Below are 24243 nucleotides of genomic sequence, written 5' to 3'. Positions count from 1 at the left end.
GAGGCTGCCATGTCACTTTCCACAAAATAAGGAAATAACATGCGCGAAAGTGAATCCTCCTAAACCTGCTGAGATTTAGGGCCAACATTTGTACAAGAGCCATTACTAGTACGAGGGTTTTAACATGCAACAACCATTTTATACTGCTACACGTTGTTAATCATCAAAACCTCAATTTCCAACAATAACAAAGCTTAATGGACAATGAATAATAAAAACACAGAAGCTCAAACATTTCTCGTCTTATTAATACTCCATAACTCACAAGTTGATCAGTCATATATCAACTTATCACAAATACATTGCTCAATTTTTCGAATATGAATTTTTTCTGGTATTGAAGGAAGAAACAACAACTACATTGAACAACCAGGGCAGGATATAGAGTTTGCAATGTCAATCACAAACCGCTACTTAACGTTAGATTTTGCAAGTCGTTCCATGGCCGTATTGATTTGCTCCACTCGGATCAGCTCGATATCTGCAGTAATGTTGTGCTTTGCACAAAAGTCTAACATTTCTAGCGTCTCTTTCATGCCTCCAATGTCACTTCCCCCAACTAGCTTCCTACCTATTAATAATCAAATTTGTAAATATGATCATGCAGTTAAAATGGTTGAAAAATAAAAGCAACATTTTGATGTTCTAAAGCAGGCTCTCTTACCCAAAACTAAAGGGAAAATCGGAAGCTCCAGTGGCTTTTCAGGCAACCCAACAGTAACAAGTTTACCATCCATCTCTAGCAAACTGAGCAACGGAGCCAATGGATGAACCGCAACAATGGTGTCAATAATGTAATCCATAGTATTTACAAAAGCCTGCATGGACAACCGCTATATCATAATTTTTATAAAGGATCTTGACAGCGGCTACATCACTTTCCTTGAACAAGTCAAAAAATTATCCCCACTCAAATGCATGTGATTCGTTGAAAATAACAAAGATTTAGGCGACAAAAGAAAAGTTCAACTTAAACAACACCAGGGATCTTGTAGTTGGAAATAAGATTTGTAGTTGTAACTACCATGTCACATCTGTTTTATTATGAGAATCGAACTTACAACACAAACGGAAACCAGTAACAGGCAAACTAGCTTTAACGTTGGAAATTTCCTCCATATACAATGTTTACTACTTACCGAACTCCAACTAGCTTGTAATTGAGCGACATGGATATTGAAGATTCGATTCATAGTTATTTGCAGAACAACCCTTACCATGAGGACTGCAGTCTAAATAATGCATCTTTCCTAGTTGAGTCATCAAGAACTATTTTTCCAAGTTCTTGTTGCAATTACAATGTGGTGTTAAGAATTTAAATGAAACCTGTAATGCCTTAAATGGTGTGAATTAACATGCACAATGCTTAAACTCCTTCTTAATCTTCTTAAGAACATCACCTGTTTTGGATTTTAAAATTCTCTTTTTTATTTATTTTTGCACTTACCTTCATTTTTGTAGGATCACTTCTTAAAACGAAAGCAGCCGCACCAAGCTTCTTGATGGCCTCATCTTCCTTCTTAGGAGAAGTGCTGATGACAGTAACTTTTAACCCAAAGACCTTTCCAATCTTCACAGCAATATGACCAAGCCCCCCCAATCCAGCAACACCCAAATGCTTGCCTGGCTCGGTCATACCATAGTATTTCATTGGGCTGTATACAGTGATTCCAGCACATAATAAAGGTGCTCCAGCATCAGAAGGTAGATTTTCAGGAAATTCAAGAACAAAGCGCTGATGAACAACTATCATATCGGAGTAACCACCATATGTCTTTGTACCGTCATGGTATGTGGAGTTGTAGGTGAACATAACTTTGAGACAATAGCTTTCCAAGCTCTGTTCACAGATATCACACGTTTGACAGGAGCCTACAATCACTCCAACTCCAACTCGGTCACCAACATTGAATCTATGGACACTAGTGCCAACTGCAGTCACGAGACCAACAATTTCATGACTGCACAGAAGTAAGCTCCTTAAGCTGAAACATAAGCAAACTTTTGACATTAAACTAGCAAATTCATGAAAAATCCAAGACATGTTGACCACCCTACTATGAAACTTTAAGTTTTTAGTGTTTCGTAGAACTAGTAAACCACTGGATGAAAGACCGAAAGGTAATATGCTAGTCATCTAATCAACTTTCCATGAATTTCACATATGTTTTTGTTCATGTACTGAAACCAGAGTAACAGTACTTATTGAGAGTAAGTGAGTATAATTATGTGTAGATATCAGAAAACAGTCACGAGCACTTCTAATGAGACCACCCCATGTGTATTTAGCAGAAATCTTAGAAGAGTAACAGCTTAGAGGGAATAGAGAACAAACAATTCCAGAGGATACTACAGCTCTATGTCCTTCAGACACAAGGTTTAGGATAAATCAAGCCACAGAAAGGGCTCTTTGTCTAGTTTAAGAAAAGCATCCAGCAGCCAAAGATCGACCCTGTGCAGCATGTAGCTGAAAAGGAAAACAATCTTGTCAGTTGTTAATTTTGCTCTTTCTACGTCAACCTGAGCACTAGCCAGATGGAGTTAACTGACTCTCAAGAGTAATACTCTATTTAGATAAAGTCCAGCTTTAATAATTTTCCATGAGACGAGAGAACCTATATACAACTAAGATTCCTTTCAGTCATTTATCTCTCCTTTCTCAACTAAACTTCTGTGCTTAAAATTCCAGTAGGATTAATCAACTGAACAATCCTTGCCCTGCGGGAAAATGTAATTCATGAGACTAGAAATAATGAATCTGGTATTTCCTTTGAGCTTTCTAGACTTGTTGGCAACTCGGTCAATCCATTGATAGCTGCCTTAAGCGATGTGCTCAGGTTTTTGACTTATCTTTTGGTTCAATTAAAATGCACTTAAAAGAATGGTAAATGATATGATCAGACGATGCTTAATAATTTCTAGTATTGATTAGTGACGTACCAAAAAATTCTACTGATTAGTAGAAGTAAACAATTGAACAGTCCCCTTCTATTGCATAAAACGTAGTTAAAGAAACCAAAAATAATGAAGCTGGTAGTTCCTTTGAGCTACTACTCCAATTTGCTCTCTTCTCAAACATTCCAAAGAAAGCTACCCCTTTAGACAGCACCTAATAAATCTCTACCATTAGTGCGTATCATTGCAATGTTCAAGCCGTGTACCCTTGTGACAAATGGGTGTAGACATTTATATTTACATGCGAGGCACACTTACAAGTAAAATCAAGTATTCGTTTATTCTCATGGCTCGTTATCTGCTTTATCTAATGAAGCAGGAAATATTTCCAAAATCTTCAATCAGTTTTTCTCATCTCAAATTTAATGAGAACTGCCACTGATGAAGTCTCTAGCAGTTAGAACAGATTAGTGTAGACTTTTTTGGAAACTGTTCACATAATTTCTCCAGTTATACCATTTAATCAACTCTATCCAAGAAAAGAGAAATGCCCACCTTAAGAGTTAGCTTTTAGAATTAAGTTAGATTAGATAAAGATTTCATTTTTCTTAACAAGTTATCTCATGTCATCCACGCTCTAAATATTCAGTCTTAAGCGTGGAGGGTTGTTAGAGTTACCATAAGATAAGAATATGAGTTCTAGTAACTTCATATAGTATTAGACAATCCTCCACCCATGAGCTAACGTTTTGGGATTGAGTTAAGTCGAAGGTCCATTTTTCTTAAAACTAAGTGTTTTATCTTCTTCTCGGTATCCTTCTCCCCCCACCTCTGTTGGATTATAACAACCTAAACTTCTTAATTATAGTCTAAGTTTATATGTACTCAACATTTGCATCCAAGTATCTGAAATACGATAAAAATCAACTATCAACAAGTACAACTCCCTTATTCTTGATCTTATATGTCTAATGCATACATTGCAGATCTTGCTAGTAGGGTCTTATATATCATAACCAATTAGGCAAGAAGACATTGACATGCCTTATTTGAAGACTTCGTGATCAGATGTTTAATTTGAAAACCTTTAACATCAAAGTATCTAAACACTTGTGAAGATGGGCAAATAGTCTTGTCACATCAAAGTATCAAGTGTTAGGGAAGAAGGACGTTTAGAATTGCATATAGATATTCGTAATACGCAGCGGAAGACAATAACAATCATATGTAGATCTTTTCGTGTTTAAAATTTATTTACATGTCAAAGATCGGATCTAAGACGTACCTGGTGAAGATAGTCTCGTTTCAAAAATTTCTTCGATAGTGCGAAGACTCTATGTGTATCCACATCGAGACTGATCCTTGCTATCAACTATTTGATCAATAAAACCCGTGAATAAATTGAATGAAACATTGTGTTGAAATTTTTCTTAAAAATCTCAACTCAAATATAGAAGAACAAGAAACACTTTTTTTGTAATTGTATTTTCTCTCTTGGCTTTTGTTGCACTCTCATTTTCACAAAGTGATTTTTCTTCTCAAAAATTAGTCCGGCAATTTTCTCCATTACCCTTTATATAACATCACCCATAAACTTTTTTTTCCTATTTGGTTGAGGTAATAAGGTAAAAGTTTATTCCAAAATAAACTTCATGAAATTTATATGGAAAAATCGAAAACACATTCTCAATAGGTAATGTGGCTGCCGAATCTTAAAGACTTTCCATAAAGTCCAATTCCAATTTCCTATTGAAAGTATGAAGATATGAAACCCATGGAATGGGTTTGAAGTTGTCAGACACGTGCTTTATGGACGTTTATGTTAAAGTCCAATTCCAAATTGGATTACTGTGCCCACAAGTCCTTTTATGCACTTTTATCTCCAATTTCATATTGCTAAGAATAAATTAACAGTATTATATATATAACCTTTATATAAATCAATATTAATTGATATTATATATATCACATATATATTTCAATCAAGAAAAATAATTTAATTTTCTATTCCAAAAAAACTTCAATTTGTTCACAATATTAATTATATCCTCTGTGCTAGCAAAGAATATAATAATATTTTATTTGAAATAATAACTAAATTTATTTGACTAACCAAATTCTTTAATTTAATTATCAAATAATAAAATAACTAATCCTTTAGCAAAGATCAGAACACTCGTTAGTGTGTGACCCCATAGGTTCAATACTAAACCGGTAGTAAATTTATCATATCAATATACTAATAAAGAGTGGCGTCTAGCAACACTCCTTAACGACCGGATAGCATGAAGTATACAATTTACTTTCAAGAACCCGTAGAAGAATAATGTAGTAATTCCTTCTGCCCTTATAGCTCTAGGTCACCCTAGGATATGGTTCAACTGTCAAATCTTAATAGGCGACCAACTATGTGTTCATGTCAAATATAATCGACCATTGAATGACCTAAGAAACTCTTTTCTTCTTTCATTCAATTGCCCTGGCCAAGGTCTTAATTTGGTCATTTATAATTCATGACAACATGGAGCTTAAACTCATTACCAAGAATTGACAGATTCCATCTTGATCAATCACTAATTCTACAAGTATTTAATCATACCCAATATCCTTTCAACTATCGCCCTAGGACCATAGGTGTCTAGTATCAAAGCACAATAAATAACTTGTCAATTACTATGACGATCTCAGGTCAAAGGAAACAGTTGCATCATATTCTTCAAGAGAATATCCTATTGACAGTTTATGGTAATTCTAACCATTAGGAATTATCCAATGAGTCAGTTAAATGATCATATCTCTATATGCATCATGTATCTATGTAATTTAGTTAATGAGATCAACTAATCTTTATCCAATAAAGACGATCACATAAATATTGATCTAACCAGATTACTAATGTCCAAATCAATAATCCTATGATCAAGAACAAATTTAGATTAAATTATAAGAAACTTCACTCTCATTATCATGATCTCCAGTACGATGATAAGTCTTAAAATTTAATAAAGGACCTTATCAAGTTAATTAAATAATTAATAATAACAATGATAAAAGAATATCAAATGTCATATATGTTTTATATCAAATAACGTTCATAAAAATATGTTCAAATCATCCCATATGAGATTGGATCTAGGGCATATCTACTATATCCCTAACAATCTCCCACTTGCACTAGAGCCAATCGCTCTTGTACTTCATTCCCAATTTTCACTTGTTTTTGTCAAACTCTTTTGTGCCAAGAACTTTAGTGATTGGGTGTACAACATTTTCCTTTTCATCAAACTTTTGAATCTAGACGTCTTCACATTCAATGATCTCTCTTATCAAGTGATACCTTCGCAGAACGTGTTTAGATTTTTGGTGTGATCTTCGTTCTTTTGCTTGAGCAATGGCTACAGTGTTGTCACACAACAATGGAACTGCACCTTCTATTGAAGGAACCACACCAAGTTCAGTTAAGAACTTTTTCAATCCATACAGCTTCCTTAGCAGCTTCACTAACTGCAATATATTCTGCTTCAGTCACTGAATCAACTACTGTAGCTTGTTTGGAACTTTTTTAACTCACTGCACCACCATTTAAGGTGAATACATAACCAGAAATAGATTTGTTATCATCTTTATCTGAAGAGAAACTTATATCAGTATAACCTTCAAGTTTCAACTCAGAATCTCCATAGATGAGGAATTGGTCTTTAGTCTTTCTTAAGTACTTAAGAATGGTCTTCACCACCTTCTAATATTCCTCACCAGGATTTGCCTAATATCGGCTAGTCACCCCTAGTGCATAAGCCACATCACGACGTGTACATGTCATGGTATACGTGATAGCTCCCACTGCACTAGCGTATGGGATCCTACTCATGCATTCTCTTTCTTCATGTGTTTTAGGACAATCCTCCCTACTGAGAGTAATTCTAGTGCATATTGGTAGATAGCCTCTTTTGGAATTATCCATGTTATACCTCTTTAAGATGGTATCAATGTACAAAGACTAGGAAAGTCCAAGCAGCTTCCTCGATCTATCTCTATAGATCTTTATTCCTAATATATAAGCTGCTTCTCCCAAGTCTTTCATGGAGAACTGTTCAGATAGCCAAATCTTGGTACTTTGCAATGCCGGTATGGCATTCCCTATGAGCAATATATCATCAGCATACAGTACTAAGAATATAATTGTGCTCCCACTAACCTTTTTGTACACACAAGGTTCTTCTTCGTATCTAATAAAATTGAACTTCTCAATTGTCTTGTTAAAGCGAATATTCCAACTTCGAGAAGCTTGCTTTAGTCGATAAATGGATCTTTGCAGCTTGCATATTTTATTATGATCAGACGAAGATGTGAAACCTTCAGGTTGTGTCATATACATACCTCTTCTAGCTCACCATTAAGGAAAGTTATTTTCACATTCATTTGCCATATTTCATAATCATAGTATGCTGATATAGCAAGCAAAACCCGAATTGATTTGAGCATTGCCACGGGAAAGAAAGTCTCGTCATAGTCGACTCCTTCTTTCTGAGGATATCCCTTGGCAACAAGATGGGCTTTGTAGGTCTCCACCTTCCGTCTGCTCCAATCTTTTTCTTAAAAACCCATTTACAACCTATAGGTTTTATATCCTTTGAAGGTTCAACTTTGTCCATACTTTATTTTCCTTCATGGATTCCATTTCGGATTCCATGGCCTTTTGTCATTTCTCATAATCAGAACTTTGTGTAGCCTCTTCATAGGTCTTAGGGTCATCATCAGTATGATCAACCTTATTTGATACATCATCTTGTACCATTAGATTTAATCTAGCTGGTACATGACGTTCTCGTGTAGACCTTCTAAAAGGCGTTTATACTACTTGTTCACCTTGTGATGGATTTGGTTGTTGTTCAATTTGGTTTGGAACTGGTTCATTAACCTGTTCTTGAACTACATTTAGTTCTTGAACTTCAGCCGTTGAAGATGGCAACTTCCTTGTCAACTTCAAAATATCCAATAAAGGTTCTTCAACTTGTGTCTCGTGATCTTGACTTTGTGTTGATTCATTAGTCTCTTGAACTTCATCAAGTTCTATTTCTCCACTATAATTTCCTTCCAAAAGAAATTCCCTTTCCAAAAAGGTTGCTCCTCTTGCCACAAACACTTTATGGTCAGAAGGGTGATAGAAATAATATCCCATTGTTTCTTTGGGATACCCAATGAACCTACACTTATCAAATCTTGAGTCAAGTTTATCAGACTGCAGTCTCTTAACATAAGTTGCACAACCCCAAACTTTAATGTATTTAAGGTTAGGCTTACGTCCTTTCCATATCTCATATGGTGTTGTAGAGACTGACTTATTGGGAACTTTATTAAGTAAGTATGTTGCTGCTTCCAAAGCATATCCTCATAAATTTATTGGAAGATCAGTGAACCCCATCATAGATCTCACCATATCTAATAAAGTTTGATTTCTCCTTTCAGACATACCATTGTGTTGTGGTATTCCTGGAGGTGTCCACTGTGAGAGAATCCCATTCTCTTTGAGATACCTAGTAAAATCTTCACTAAGATATTCTCCACCTCTATCAGACCTTAGTACTTTGATAATTTTACCAGTTTGTTTCTCAACTTCACTACAGAACCTTTTGAGCATTTCAAAAGATTCAGATTTATGTTTCATAAAATACACAAATCCATATCTTGACATATCATCAGTGAAGATGATGAAGTAAGAATATCCACCTCTAGCTTGAATTTTCATGGGCCCACAAATATCTGTATGAATTAGTCCTAATAATTTAGATATTCTTTCTCCACTTCCAGTAAATGGAGATTTGGTCATTTTTCCTTTGAGACAAGATTCACAAGTTGGATATGATTCAAAATCATACTTATCAAGGTACCCTTCCTTGTACAACTTGTTAATTCTTTTCTCTCCATTATGACCAAGCCTACAATGCCAAAGGTATGTATGATTACTTGATCATCTCTTTACTTTTTAAGACTAGAAACATGCATAATCATATTAGCATTCACATTAGGTAAGAGTAAGACATAAACATCATGTTGGAGATAGTCATTCACATATAAATCATCACCATAATAAATAGAGCAAATACCATTGCCTATGTTAATGTGAAACTCACGCTTGTCCAACATAGAAGCTAAAATTATGTTCGAAACAAATTTAGGAATATAATAACAATCATCTAGCATAAGTCCTTTGCCCGAAGGCATTATTAAAGAAATTGATCCTACAGCTATGGCTGCAACTTTTGCACCATTTCCAACTTGTAGATTAACTTCTCCTTTCTTTAGTCTCTTACTTATCTTGAACCCTTACAACATATTGCAAATGTTATAACTACTGCCAGTATCTAATACCCACAGTGAAGAATTAGTAGTAGCTAAAGAAACCTTGAAAATATTTTTCATTAATATCTCACCTTGTTTCTTGTCCTTTAGAGTTGCAAGATACTCCTTGCAATTTCTGTTCCAATGCCCTTTCTTCTTACAGTGAAAACATTCAACATCATATACTGACTACAAGATCAAATCTTTAGAAAACTCTTTACTAAGCTTGTAACCCAACTTCTCAAGTTTTTCGATAAGATCAATCACACGATTGACATGAGGTCCAACTGTGTATCAACCATCTTCTTAAGATGTTCAATGATTGCAGTTGGATCTATATTCTGATGTTTTCTCTGGCGTTCAGAACTCATAGAAGCGAGAATGATGTGTTTAATAGCAAGGCATTCTTCCAAGTGTATCTGATAAACCTTGGTGCCTTGAACATCTGTCACGCCCCAAAACCGAGGAGCGCGACCGGCGCTCAACCGAGTAAACCCGACCGAGCAAGCCTATTAGATTTTATTCTACCCAAACTCATCCACGAATAGAGATAATACATATTTTTATTAATTAGACAAAACGTGATCATGTCTATAATACCAGTTCATTACCACTAGTTTTCATCATTTTTAAAGTCTCAAATGAGACAAGTAATACAACCACAATATAACATAGTTGTCTTTCCCAGTACCAATACACAACCCACACTATGTCTACGGAGCCTCTATGGATAAAGAAGAGTACAATGATAATGTTGGCAACAAGGCCCCGGCTATACCTCAAACAGAATATACAAAGCACTAAAAATACATGACCCCGGGATGAAGTGAGGCTCACCAAGTCAGCTGGGAAGAGGGTGCACCGCTATCACTAATCAATTCCTCCTGCTGTGGAACCACCTGCATCCATTTAAAGATGCAGAGCGCCTGGCAAAAGGGATATTAGTACCGTCGGATAGTACTAGTATGAAAACCAAACACCAATTTAAGAATTTAGAAATACAATATGAATATGGTGAATCGGGGAAGCAATAGAATAATATAGATAACCGTGTAAACCAGAGCAAGCTTATTAATAGCTATCAATAACATTTATAGGATTTAAGATGAGATCCTTTGTAACCTTCACACAAAGCGGCCCCGCCGCCTCACCCGATGTATGCAGGTGGAGGTGTAAGCACAATACCACAACTCTACTCAAACGGCCCTGCCGCCTCACCCCAATGTATGCGGGTGGATGTATCAACCTTCACACAGTACCAAGAACCTACACAAAGCGGCTATGCCGCCTCACCCCAATGTAATGCGGGTGGAAATGCATCAACGATACCAATACCAACACAAAACAGTTATGTCGTCTCACCCCAATATATGCGGGTGGAATTGCATCAACGATACCAATACCAACACAAAGCGGTTATGCCGCCTCACCCCAATGTATACGGGTGGAATTGCATCAACGATACCAATACCAACACAAAGCGGTTATGCCGCCTCAACCCAATATATATATATATATATATATATATATATATATATATATATATATATATATATATATATATATATATATATATATATATATTGGTGCCACAACAATACCAAAACTATACACAAAGTGGTCATACCGCCTCACCCCAATGTATGCGGGTGGAGGTGTAGTCCCACAATACCATAGTCCCTACACAAAGCGGTCATGCCGCCTTACCCCAATATATGCAGGTGAAGGTGTATCAAAATCCCAATCTCTACACAACTTGGCATAATAACTTTCACATAAATCACTACTGGAAATTATAACATGTGGATACACAATCCATAGTTTTGAAACACATCCTCAATTTATAATGCAATATGATGAGAGCATTTGAAACACAAATTGAACATATATCTTTATCACAAAACTTATCGGAATACTAGGTTTGTAATCAACATCTTGGAACTTACAAGGATAATGGGAATTCCAATTCTTAAAGAAGAGTTTAGCCAACATACCTCACTTGAGCTTCCTTACACTCTAAATATTCCGGAATTCTTAGCAACTTCAATCTATCTTAGAAATATAACAAATTGAACTAAAATTAGGAAGATAATCATGGTTCTAGCTCATTTGAGCATTTTATCAAACACAAGGTGTGCATAAGGTTTCAAGGCCCTTTTATGGAGAATTCCATCATCCCACAACCCAATATTTACCATTCCTAGTTCAACAATCTTCCTACACCCCTTGATATCATATTCTTGTAAATAAACAACCCTCCTGCCCAGAAATTATCTTGCTAATTATCCAATTCTACACAAAATTCGAAAGTAAGGGTTAGGGTGTAGAATCTTACCTCTAGGATGAAGACCTAGTGAGTTTCCCTTCTTAATCTTCCAAAACTTGGGCAAGAATTGAAGAACAATTATTGAAAAACACCTTTTTACTCTAGGGCACTCTCTCTCACTCTAAAATATCATATTATTGTTCAAAAATGGCCCAAAGAGTGTATTTAACGAAATAAGGTCGGGTTTTAAAAACCCAAAAATGAAGCTCCGGAACGGTTCTGCGGTCGCATATGTGACCGCATAATGGATATGCGGATCGCATATCGGTCGCATAATTGCTGAAAAAAATGATCAAAAATTTGTCTGTGTATGCGGTCACTATGCGGTCGCATAATGCACCGCATAATAGTTATGCGGTCGCATAGTCGACCGCATAGCTGCTTCCATAATGGCCCTCTCCTGCTCACTTCTGCGGCTATTATGCGGCCCGCAGAGTGATTATGCGGTCGCATAATGGACCGCATAAATACGTTTTTCCGTCAAAATTTTTTCTTTACTTTCCGGTACATTGTTCAACCCAAAAAGTCCGATCTACAATCCTCAAACACGTAAGCCTAGTCCGGCACCATGAAATATTATTTTCTTTGTAAATTTTACCGGGCTTTACACTTAAATACTTCGAAATTTTTTGAGGTGTTACAACATCATTCCCTGGTGAGATTATCTTTGTAGGCTTATCGATCACATCAATGAGCTTTTCATGTATGAGAACAATTCTCAAATTTCTATACCAGTCATCAAAGTTTGGTCCTACCAACTTGGTTGCTCAAGTATTTTACGCAGTGATATAACAAACATATTGAGAAATCTAAAATATAGAAAATAAAAGGCAATAATATAAGAACATATTTACATATATCATAAAGACATGAACTTTTATCTAAATGATATTTTCACTAATTATTTTAAACTACTTATCCTCATTATAGTTTATGAAATTTTTATTTCTGTTAGTGGAGTAAAGGAATCCTTTAACAATATGTATGAGCCCCTTGGAAGTCAAGCCATTTCTCACATATATTTTAAAGGTAGGTACTCTTACCAATTATATTCCCATATAATTTTCTTAAATAGCTCTATGTCAAATAGTCCCCTGGTAGTCAGGTCGATCCTATTGACATAGTTGAGTTCAACCATCATGAAAGCAAAGAACTTAGTAAATTTTATATTCCCCGGGGTAGTCCAGGCGTCTAGTGTAAAATTAAATAATTCTTCCAATACATGCATCCAATGCAATAAATAATTTTAACATATTCTCGAACTATAAGTCTCCTGGTTGTCAGGCCGCTCCTTATAAACAAGAAATAAATAAAATTATTTATTTTGATGGATAGCTTTACAATAAAATATCTTATATTTTATTATTTAATAACTCAAATTTTAGTAAGAGGGAATTGTTACTAAAAAAACTTTTAATAACATGAAGATCAAATCTTTTATAGCATGTGAATTTAGTTCAAGTTGTCTACATGCTTAGTCCTAAATTAATTTACATCGCATGTAATAAATAATTCAAAATTATGTAATGAACAAGCACGTGACATAAAAATAAAATTCAACATTCTTCTAACATGTTTATCTTATATATCACATATATCACATAAAAATAATTCATGCCAAATATTATTATTAATTAACATCTCATGAACTAATAACAATTAAAATAACAGTAGAATCCAATAACCTATTATAGATTACCGTCGTATCTAATACAAAATTTCAGATTTAAGTTATGAACTATCTCAATAGTTTAACTTATATGAATACATAGTTTATTCACAATAAAATAATATCAATCCATATGCATTCAAACAATTTGACTATTGCACAAGACACATGTATTATGGTATGAACTCTTCAAATATAATCTTAAAATATTTCTTAAATAAATTTTAAACACAATAAACCACGGCTCTGATACCACTGTAGGATTGCATATAGATGTTCGTAACATGCAGCGGGAGACAATAACAATCCTAGGCAGATCTTTTCTTGTTTAAAATTTATTTACATGTCAAAGATCGGATCTAAGACGTACTTGGTGAAGATAGTCTCATTTCAAAAATTTCTTCAATAGTGCGAAGACTCTATGTGTATCCACATCGAGACTGATCCTTGCTATCTAATTCTTTGATCAATAAAACACGTGAACAAATTGAGTGAAACATTATGTTGAAATTTTTCTCAAAAATCTCAACTCAAAGATAGAAGAACAAGAAACACTTTTTTTGTAATTGTATTTTCTCTTTTGGTTTTTGTTGCACTCTCACTTTCACAAAGTGATTTTTCTTCTCAAGAATTAGTCCGGCAAATTTTCTCCATTACCCTATATATATAACATCACCCATAAACCTTTTTCCTATTTGGTTGAGGTAATAATTTACTTAGGGTAAAAGTTTATTCTAAAATAAACTTCATGAAATTTATATGGAAAAATCGAAAACCCATTCTCAACAGGTAATGTGGCTGCCGAATCTTAAAGACTTTCCATAAAGTCCAATTCCAATTTCCTATTGAAAATATGAAGATATGAAACCCATGGAATGGGTTTAAGTTGTCAGACACGTCCTTTATGGACGTTTATGTTAAGTCCAATTCCAAATTGGATTACTGTGCTCACAAGCCCTTTTATGCACTTTTATCTTCAATTTCATATTGCTAAGAATAAATTAATATTATATATATATAACCTTTATATAAATCAATATTAATTGATATTATATATATCATATATATATTTTAATCAAGAAAAATAATTTAATTTTCTATTCCAAAGAGAAAACTTCAATTTGTTCACAATATTAATTATATCCTCTGTGCTAGCAAAGAATATAATAATATTTCATTTGAACTAATAACTAAATTTATTTGACTAATTAAATTCTTTAATTTAATTATCAAATAATAAAGTAACTAATCCTTTAGCAAAGATCAGAACACTCGTTAGTGTGCGACCCCATAGGTTCAATACTAAACCGGTAGTAAATTTATCATATCAACATACTAATCAAGGGTGTCATCTAGCAACACTCCTTAACGATCGGATAGCATGAAGTATACAATTTACTCTCAAGAACCCGTAGAAGAATAATGTAGTAATTCCTTCTGCCCTTATAGCTCTGGGTCATCCTAGGATATGGTTCAACTGTCAAATCCTAATAGGCGACCAACTATGTGTTCATATCAAATATAATCGACCATTGAATGACCTAAGAAACTCTTTTCTTCTTTCATTCAATTTCCCTGGCCAAGGTCTTAATTTGGTCGTTTATAATTCATGACAACATGGAGCTTAAACTCATTACCAAGAATCGACAGATTCCATCTTGATCAATTACTAATTTTACAAGTATTTAATCATACTCAATATCCTTTCAACTATCGCCCTAGGGCCATAGGTGTCTAGTATCAAAGCACAATAAATAACTTGTCAATTACTATAACGATCTCAGGTCAAAGGAAACTGTTGCATCACATTCTTCAAGAGAATATCCTATTGACAGTTTATGGTAATTCTAACCATTAGGAATTATCCAATGAGTCGGTTTAATGATCATATCTCTATATGCATCATCTATCTATGTAATTTAGTTAATAAGATCAACTAATCTTTATCCAGTAAAGACGATCACATAATATTGATCTAGTCGGATTACTAATGTCCAAATCAATAATCATATGATCAGGAATAAATTTAGATTAAATTATAAGAAAGTTCACTCCCATTATCATGATCTTCATCACGATGACAAGTCTCAAAATTTAGTCAAGGACCTTATCAAGTTAATTAAATAATTAATAATAACAATGATTAAAGAATATCAAATGCCATATATGTTTTATATAAAATAACGTTCATAAAAATATGTTCAAATCATCACATATGAGATTGGATCTAGGACATATATACTATATCCTGAGGAGGTTGAGCAGCTTACCGAGGGATGATAGGGTAATTTGTGAATCCCCACTCAATATTCTTCAAACAATGCAAGTCGGAGTGACATACTCCACAATAAAGTATCTTGACTGTAACATTATCATCACCATTTTGTCTGCCATCAATTCAAAAAGGATAAGTTCACAATGTCATGAGCTGGCTAAGCATTAAATTTCCCACATCAGGAAGCTAAATTTACATTTCAACTATACAAACAAGAAGCAGGACCACCAATAGAGAGGAATGAGAAAAGGAGAAGTGGCTGATACTACAAGTACTACTATATGTGATGTGTATCTTGTCTCTATATCAGCAAGAAGTATATTTCGGAAACAAAAAAGGTATTCTAGTCACTTTTAAACAAAAAAATGGCTTCGGAATTATTAGAAAAAAATTCTTAATGTTGGAACCTTTCAATAAGCCAATTCCAATCGTCAGGCGGTGGAATCGAAAATTTTGGTATTTCTTCCATCAATGGTCTATATATACATGTATATCAATATATTATAATGTCAAGGGTCATTATAAGTTCTAGGAGGAATTATTTAGCCTGCTAAAGATACAGCGTAAGACGCACAACATGTAGGTTTAGACTCATTATTCAAATTCAAAGAATTATTTAAATGAACTATTTAAATATTGTGTTAAAGGGTATGATATCATGCAGCAAAACCCAAAGTACACCGTTTCTACTTCTGCTGCTTAGTAATTACAAAACGATATCAGGAACAAAGGAAGCCTAAAGAAAGGATAGAGACTCCTGTCAACGAATAAAAACCCACATGAATAATCAACCGCGCCGTCAAGGAAATATTGCACGAAAAGGTACGGCGGTTCTTTGGAAATGTTTACAGAAAATATGTTTTGATAACCGAGAAATATACTCCCTCCTCTCATAATATGTGTTGTGGTTACTAAAAATATTTGTCACAAATTATTTATCATTTTAAAAATTTAAAAAAATATATATTATATTTTTTCTTTTTTACTCATAATAATTAATTATCTTAGAATACTATAAATACATTACTTATGGATAATTTTATTCAAATACCAAGAAGCCTACCTTGTAATCTTAAATACTTTAATCATGTTTACACTAATGCAATCAATAATTTAAATGCCAAAGTTCTTTATAAAATATATTCAAACTTTTGAAGTTCTGCTAGAGTACACGGAATAAAAGAATATAAAGAAAATGGAGATGAAGTGAAAACTCAATTGATTGTTGAAGATTCAATACACGTTTGAAATTTTATTTGAAAGAATGATGAATGCCATTTATCTGTTGGAAGAGTTTGCATTACTGATTTGTTAGTTATCCTAGGTGTCTCTTCATATATTCTATAAAGCAAATCAATTGCATTCACATTTAGTAAAAATATGAATAATATAATTTATGGAGATGACATATAAATTGAGAAAATATTTAATAAGGGTAAAGTAGTCAAAAATTATTCTTTCTTAAGGGACGTGCACAAGGGAATCACGACACATATTATGAGACGGAGGGAGTATAAAGGACAAACGATTGGAACTCCGCGCCAGCAGAGTAACTTGATATGTGCCCATAATTAAGACATTATCACGCTCTCACCACTAAATCAAAGTCCAATCCATGCTTTATGTACCGAAATACATACATACATATATATACATATATATATATATATATATTGTATACGGTCGAAATCGAGCTAGCTTTCGACAGGGTAATAAAGGACTGAAGATCGACCCCAAGTCCCACCGGGCTAGAACCCGTTGTTGGAATGCCCGCCTTCAAGAATATCGAGGCCGTGATCCCAGAATCGATCCTAGCCCCGAACGAGCTCGAAGAAACATTATTAGCATAACAGAAGACTGAAATATCCGTGACCGGTCGGATATTATGGCGGGAATCTCGGCACATATCAATGAGGAACTGGCAATCGGCAAATTAAGAGATTTTTTTACCTTTTATAGAATTGTACCTAAAGTATGACTCATCTACTATATAAAGAGGGTTTGATAATTCATTTAGCACATTGTAACACGCATTCCAAAGCAATACATTATTATTTTTCTCTTTAAGCTCTTGTTCTTCGCGATACCGATCAAAGTTTATCTGGCTCGAGGGTGGCTAACCTTCCGAGATTGAAATTGTCCAACTCGTGTGGTTTGAATTTACTTTATCATTGTTTATTTCAATTGTAACTTAATTTATCACTTTGTATCAAGTTAATTCGCGTATCCTTAAAATCACATACAAAATCATTTGTTATCTGATTTTGAGGGTAAACAGTTTGGCGTCCACCGTGGGGCTAAGAATAATAGTGGTTATTTGATACAAATTTTCATAACATACACTACTTTACACTTGTTCTTTGAAGTGTTTCTAATTTCAGGTTAAAGCTCAAAATGTCAAACTCTCAATCAACACCCCTACATGTTGACAATGAGTCTGGCCATCACTGTGAAAATAACAACATAGTGCCCAGTGACGAGGTACCGCCTGTTGATCCCATCAGAATTTCGATCGCGGACCCGATTGACACTAATTCACATGTGGTTATCAATGCAAACCTGCCTACCGATCCCGAGAATAACATATGTGGTGGATCCCGATCAGCAACTTAAAATACACAAAATATTAGAGGAGATGGGATCAATTTACGGATGATCTTCGAAATATTACAGGCTCAACAGGTGGCGATAGCTCAGTTACAGAACCAAAACCGCGTACAAGCAGAATTGAACCCGATCAGTCCCGGAAAGTCAACCGCAGGGATGAATCGGTCGCAAAGAGGTCGAATGAAAACGAATCGGGGACTAACCCCGAGATCATAAAGATGCTCGAGGAACTGACAAAACGGGTAGAATCAGGGGAAAAGAAAATCGAAACTAATGACAAAAAGGTAGAAACCTACAATTCCAGGGTCGACCAAATCCCAGGCGCACCGCCGATATTGAAAGGCCTAGATTTCAAGAAGTTCGTGCAAAAACCTTTTCCTCCAAACGCGGTAACATTTCGAACCGTATAGAAAGCCAAGTTCTATGTAATCGAAAGAGATATGAGATACAACGCTCTGTTCGGAAGATCTTGGATTCACAACATGAGGGCAATACCCTCGACACTGCACCAGGTGCTGAAATTCCCAACACCCGAAGGAGTCAAAACGGTTTATGGGGAATAACCGGCCACCAAGGAGATGTTCGCGATCGATGAGGTGATCCCGTTATCCACACTCTCAACATCGGAGGATCCGAATCGGATGGTCAAAGACGGGGCCAAATAGCAATCACTGACACCAGCCTCGATATGATCGGAGGAACGAGGGGTAGATAATGATGACGACTACCGAGTCCCCAGATCTTTCATAGTCCCTGACGATTCCGATGCCACAAAATCAACGGTCGAGGAACCGGAACAAGTCGTACTAACCGAACATTTTCCCGATCGAAAGGTATACCTGGGCACGGGGTTAAGTCCCGAGCTCAGGAAAAGACTCATTCAATTTATTATATATAACGAAGATTGTTTCGCTTGGTCCCACCTTGATATGACAGGCATCCCGCCGGAGATAACCACTCACAAGCTAAGCCTGGACCTGAAGTTTCACCCGGTCAAGCAGAAGAGGAGACCCCAGTTCGAGGTCAAATATGCTTTCATGAAGGACGAGGTATCTAAACTCCTTAAAATAGGGTCCATTCGAGAGGTTAAATACCCGGATTGGTTAACAAACGTAGTGGTAGTCCCTAAAAAGGAATAAATTAAGAATGTGTGTAGACTATAAGGATTTGAATAAGGCATGTCCCAAGGACTCCTTCCCTTTGCCCAACATCGATCGCATGATCGATGCCACGGTTGGCCACGAGATCCTCAGTTTTCTCGATGCCTACTCTAGGTACAACCAAATACGGATGAACCTGGGCGATCAGAAAAAAACTTCCTTCATCACTAAGTATGGCACATACTGCTATAACGTGATGCCATTCGGATTAACAAATATCGGTGCCACTTACCAATGCCTAGTAAACTAGATGCTCGAGAAACAAATAGTAAAATCAATGGAGGTTTACATTGACGATATGTTGGTCAAGTCCCTGCGAGCAGAGGACCATTTGAAACATTTGCAGGAAACTTTCAACATATTGAAGAAATACAATATGAAGCTAAACCCGGAGAAGTGTGCATTTGGAGTTGGATCCGGTAAATTCCTCGGATTCATGGTATCCAACCACGGAATCGAGATTAACCCCGACAAGATCAAAGCCATCGAAGATATCACGGTTACGGACAACGTGAAAGCCGTGCAAAGATTAACCGGACGCATAGCCGCCCTGGGGCGATTTATCTCGAGGTCCTCCAATAAGAGCCATCGATTCTTCTCACTGTTGAAGAAGAAGAATAACTTCTCACAGACCCCATAGTGCCAACGGGCCTTGGAGGAACTCAAGCGATACCTATCGAGCCCACCGCTACTTCACACGCCGAAGACAGACGAACAACTGTACCTGTACGTGGTAGTATAGGAGATAGCGGTAAGTGGAGTCCTGGTCCGAGAAGAGAAAGGTACGCAATTTCCAATATACTATGTTAGTAGGACCCTTGGTGAGGCCGAAACTAGGTACCCTCACCTAGAAAAGCTGACGCTCGCTTTGCTAAGCGCCTTTAGAAAGCTAAAACCATACTTCCAATGTCACCCCATATGTTTTGTGACTACTTACCCATTGAGGAATGTAATGCATAAGCCTGAGATCTTGGGACGGTTGGCCAAATGGGCAGTGGAAATCAGTGGGTATGATATTGAATATCGGCCCCGGACCACCATTAAATCTCAATTTTTTGCAAACTTTGTGGCCGACTTTATGCCGGCCCTAATACTCGAGATCGAAAGAGAGTTGTTGTTGAACTCGGGGACTTCTTCGGGGATCTGGACCCTCTTTACGGATGGTGCCTCGAACGCAAAAGGGTTCGGACTTGGCATCGTATTGAAGCCACCAACAGACAATGTAGTTAGACAATCTATTAGAACTATAAAATTGATTAACAACGAGGACGAATATGAGGCCATGATTGCAGGTCTCGAACTAGCCAAAAGCTTGGGGGCGGAGGTAATCGAAGATAAGTGCGACTCCCTCCTTGTGGTGAACCATGTTAATGGGAAATTCGAGGTTAGAGAGGAACGAATGCAAAGGTATCTGGATAAGTTGCATGTTGTTTTACATCGATTCAAGGAGTGGACTCTACAACACGTACCTCGAGATCAAAACAGTGAGGCCGATGCCCTTGCTAACCTAGGGTTGGCAGTCGAGGACGATGAGTTCAATTCGGGGGCGGTCGTACAACTCATGAGATCGGTAGTGGAAGAAGGCCACACCGAGATAAACTCAGTGAGCTTGACTTGGGACTGGAAAAACAAATATATAGAATATTTGAAGATCGAAAAACTGCCCTCGGATCCGAAAGAATAGAGGGCCCTACGTACGAAGGCAACCCGGTTTAGCTTGTCCGAAGATGGAACCCTGTTTAGAAGAACATTTGATGGCCCGCTCGCGATATGTATAGGACTAGGAGATATCAAGTACGTTCTGAGGGAAATTCACGAAGGCACCTGCGGAAATCATTTAGGCACCGAATCATTGGTTCGAAAGGTAATCAGAGTCGGCTACTACTGCATCGACATGGTAAAGGACACGAAGGAGTTCGTACGAAAATGTGATGAATGTCAAAGACATGCTCCGATGATTCATCAACCCGGGGAGCTACTGCATTCGGTTTTGTTACCATGGTCATTCATGAGGTGGGGAATGAACATCGTTGTCCGCCTTCCATGGGCACCCGGTAAGGCTCAATTTATATTGTTTATGCCTAACTATTTTTCTAAGTGGGTGGAAGCCCAGGCATACGAGAAGGTCGGTGAAAAGGAAGTCATCGATTTCATCTGGGACCACATCATATGCCGGTTCAGAATGCCGGTCGAGATAGTGTGCGACAATGTGAAACAATTCATCGGTAGCAAAGTAAGCAAGTTTCTCGAAGACCATAAGATCAAAAGGATCCTATCAATACCCTACCACCCTAGTGGGAACGGACAAGCAGAGTCGACCAACAAAACCATACTCCAAAACATCAAAAAGAGGTTAACAGACACCAAAGGAAAATGAAAGGAATTCCTGCCCGAAGTCCTATGGGCATACCGTACGACCTCGAAGTCCAGTATCGGGGCCACCCCGTTCTCGCTGGTTTACAGCGCCGACGCTCTAATACCGATTGAAGTCGGAGAACCAAGTATCAAGTTTCGATATGCAACCAAGGAATCAAACGACGAGGCCATGAACTCGAACCTGGAGCTATTAGATGAGAGGCGCGAAGCCGCCCTTGTCTGATTAGCCGCCCAAAAAAAGCGGATCGAGATGTATTATAATCGAAGGGTCAACCTTCGACACTTCAATGTGGGGGACTTAGTGTTAAGGAAGGTCACACTAAGCACCTGGAACCCGAACGAAGGGAAGCCGGGCCGAACTGGGAAGGGCCATATCAAATTATCGAGATTACCGGAAAGGGATCATACAAACTCGGAGCAATGAACGGTGAACGACTACTGAACAATTGGAATATAACTCACTTGAAGTGATACTACTGCTAAGGTACGACCCCATTCGTTCCTTTTACTTATTTGCATTTCGAACTAACACTTGCAGGCAACCATCAAAAAACGATACAATTTTTAGGCTTGAAAGCACGCGTTGCACTATTTTTCCCTTGAACCGGTTTTGTCCCAAATGGATTTTTCGGCAAGGTTTTTTACGAGGCAACAACAAATTGTGCTAACTTAGAATCAAAGGCTGGTTATGAACCAGTATTGAAGATCATGACAATAGTATTCGAGGCCTCTCTACGATCGGCCCCGAACACTAGGGGGCATTACTTTCGGATAACGACTTTAGTAAGGAAAGAAACTTTGCAATTGAATGGTCTCGGCTCGATCGATAGGATTTACTGTAAGGGAAAAATGGTCGAATGAACCGTGCCCATATAGACTGCTCGAGCCCTGACATAAAGCTTGTATGCATGTGTAATCGTATATATTATGCACAAAAATAAAAGGAAGTCTCTACCTTGAGGATAAACATCTTGTCCCTTAAAATTTTTCTTTTCTTTCTGAATTTCCTACATTCGATCCCCTAAAGGTATCGAGCCCAAGGGTCGCCTTTATCCGGGTTCAAACGATCACTCCCACTCGGGGACTGCCATCCAGAAACAAACTCTAACGGCCCGGGCTATCAGAGCCCGAGGGCACAAAACCTATTATACAGCGCCCGAACCTTAAAGGCTACGACCATCCCCATTCGAGGACTGTTATCTTTGGCAAGTCCGGATAACTCGACGTGACAAGCCCACTAGGAAACACCCTAACTAAAAGGCTATGTCCATATTAAAATGGCTCAGAGACGTCCGACACCCGTAATAAAAAATAAGGCCTTGAAATATTTCTTAACCGGTTCTAAAGGATACAATCTTGCAAACTATAATCTAAAAAATTATAAGTACTTTAGGGAAAGGTTATGGTCATACCGAACCCCCATGATGCCTTAAACAAAATAATATCGAAGGCAAGGCCTATTCGAACCTCCGAACATGACCTATCTGTTTCATGCTAAGGCATTTCAATCTTTGCAAACATAAAGAATAAAGCAAAGGATAACAAAACTCAAAAATTGTCGAAGGTAAAATAAAGCCTTGTATTATATATACATATAGTCTTTACAAGGGCCAAACGGCCTTGACAAAAAAGTACAAAAGTACAAAAATACAAAAAACAAAGAAAAATGTACAAGGCACATAAATGGCCTGGTCTTCACCGGAGCCCGCCTCGTCGCCAGGGTCATCGGAGTCTCCTCCACCCTCGGATCCGCTCGAACCCTCAGAGCCTTATTCATCCTCGGGATAAGCCAGCTTCTTGGCCTCGACTTCGAGCCCCTTAGCACTCTCGATTTCGGCCGACAAGTCAAAACCCCGAGCATGAATCTCCTCGAGGGCCTCCCTTCGGGATTGCCGCTTTGCTTGCTCGACGATATCCTTCGTTCGATCCTGGACCTCCTGGGCATCGGCCTTATATTGGGACACCATCTCGTCGGCATCGGCTTTAACCACCAAGATCATTGACTTGGTCATTTCAAGATCCTTGGCAAGATTTTCTCGATCAGAGACAGCTGTACTTAGCTAAGACTGGAGCTCCTTAAACTTTTTGGCCTGCACCTCGGCCTTTTCCTTTGCTTCTCGAAGCTGGACCTCAGCCGAAGTCAGTTGTTCCCAAGTCGTCTCCTTTTCCGAGGCTAGGCGATCCATTCTGCCTCTCCATTCTTCGGTCTCGGCCTTAACTGCATCCATCTCAGCTCGGAGCTGGTCGATCCGATTGATCTTCTGTTGGACCTACGGATTCCGACCATTAGTCACTGAGTCTAGCTCATCATCACTAACCTCAAATGCTTTTTATCTTCTCGGCCAGGTCGATATGCTCTTTCCGAGACACCTCCAGCTCAGCTCAGAGGCTCTTAGCCTCCCCTTCACGCTGCTCGCTGAGAAGTTTGTAAGTATTTCTCTTCTCAGTGAGCCCTCGAACCTCGGCCTCAAGCTGGTTTAGCTCATCCCGATATCGGAGAAAAGTCTCATGATGAAGCACCGAGGCCTACAGACACAAAGAAAAATGTTAGGATTATCTATAAATTAGTCTAAGTACAAATTAAAAGTCATCAAGA

At 37.3% G+C, this 24243-nt stretch overlaps 1 protein-coding gene across 3 annotated transcripts in view; it reads right to left on the bottom strand.

Annotated features, from left to right (window-relative positions):
- Positions 1-211: 211 nt before the first annotated feature.
- Positions 212-24243, bottom strand: part of LOC104109871 (probable mannitol dehydrogenase) — a 38266-nt gene continuing 14234 nt past the window's right edge. For 2 of the 3 annotated variants that reach the window (XM_070175002.1, XM_070175003.1), the window contains exon 6: positions 22625-24173. In XM_070175002.1, coding sequence (XP_070031103.1) covers positions 24030-24173 — 144 coding nt within the window. In that variant the 3' untranslated portion in view covers positions 22625-24029. Of the gene's footprint in view, positions 572-664; positions 819-1447; positions 1962-15499; positions 15617-22624; positions 24174-24243 lie in introns of those variants that run through there. The other variant, XM_070175004.1, reaches the window with a different exon arrangement.

Source organism: Nicotiana tomentosiformis, chromosome 5 (assembly GCF_000390325.3).
Source record: "Nicotiana tomentosiformis chromosome 5, ASM39032v3, whole genome shotgun sequence".
NCBI classification, from domain to species: Eukaryota; Viridiplantae; Streptophyta; class Magnoliopsida; order Solanales; family Solanaceae; genus Nicotiana; species Nicotiana tomentosiformis.
The sequence above is the reverse complement of the archived record's forward strand: the minus strand, read 5'-3'. Positions and strand labels throughout refer to the sequence as shown.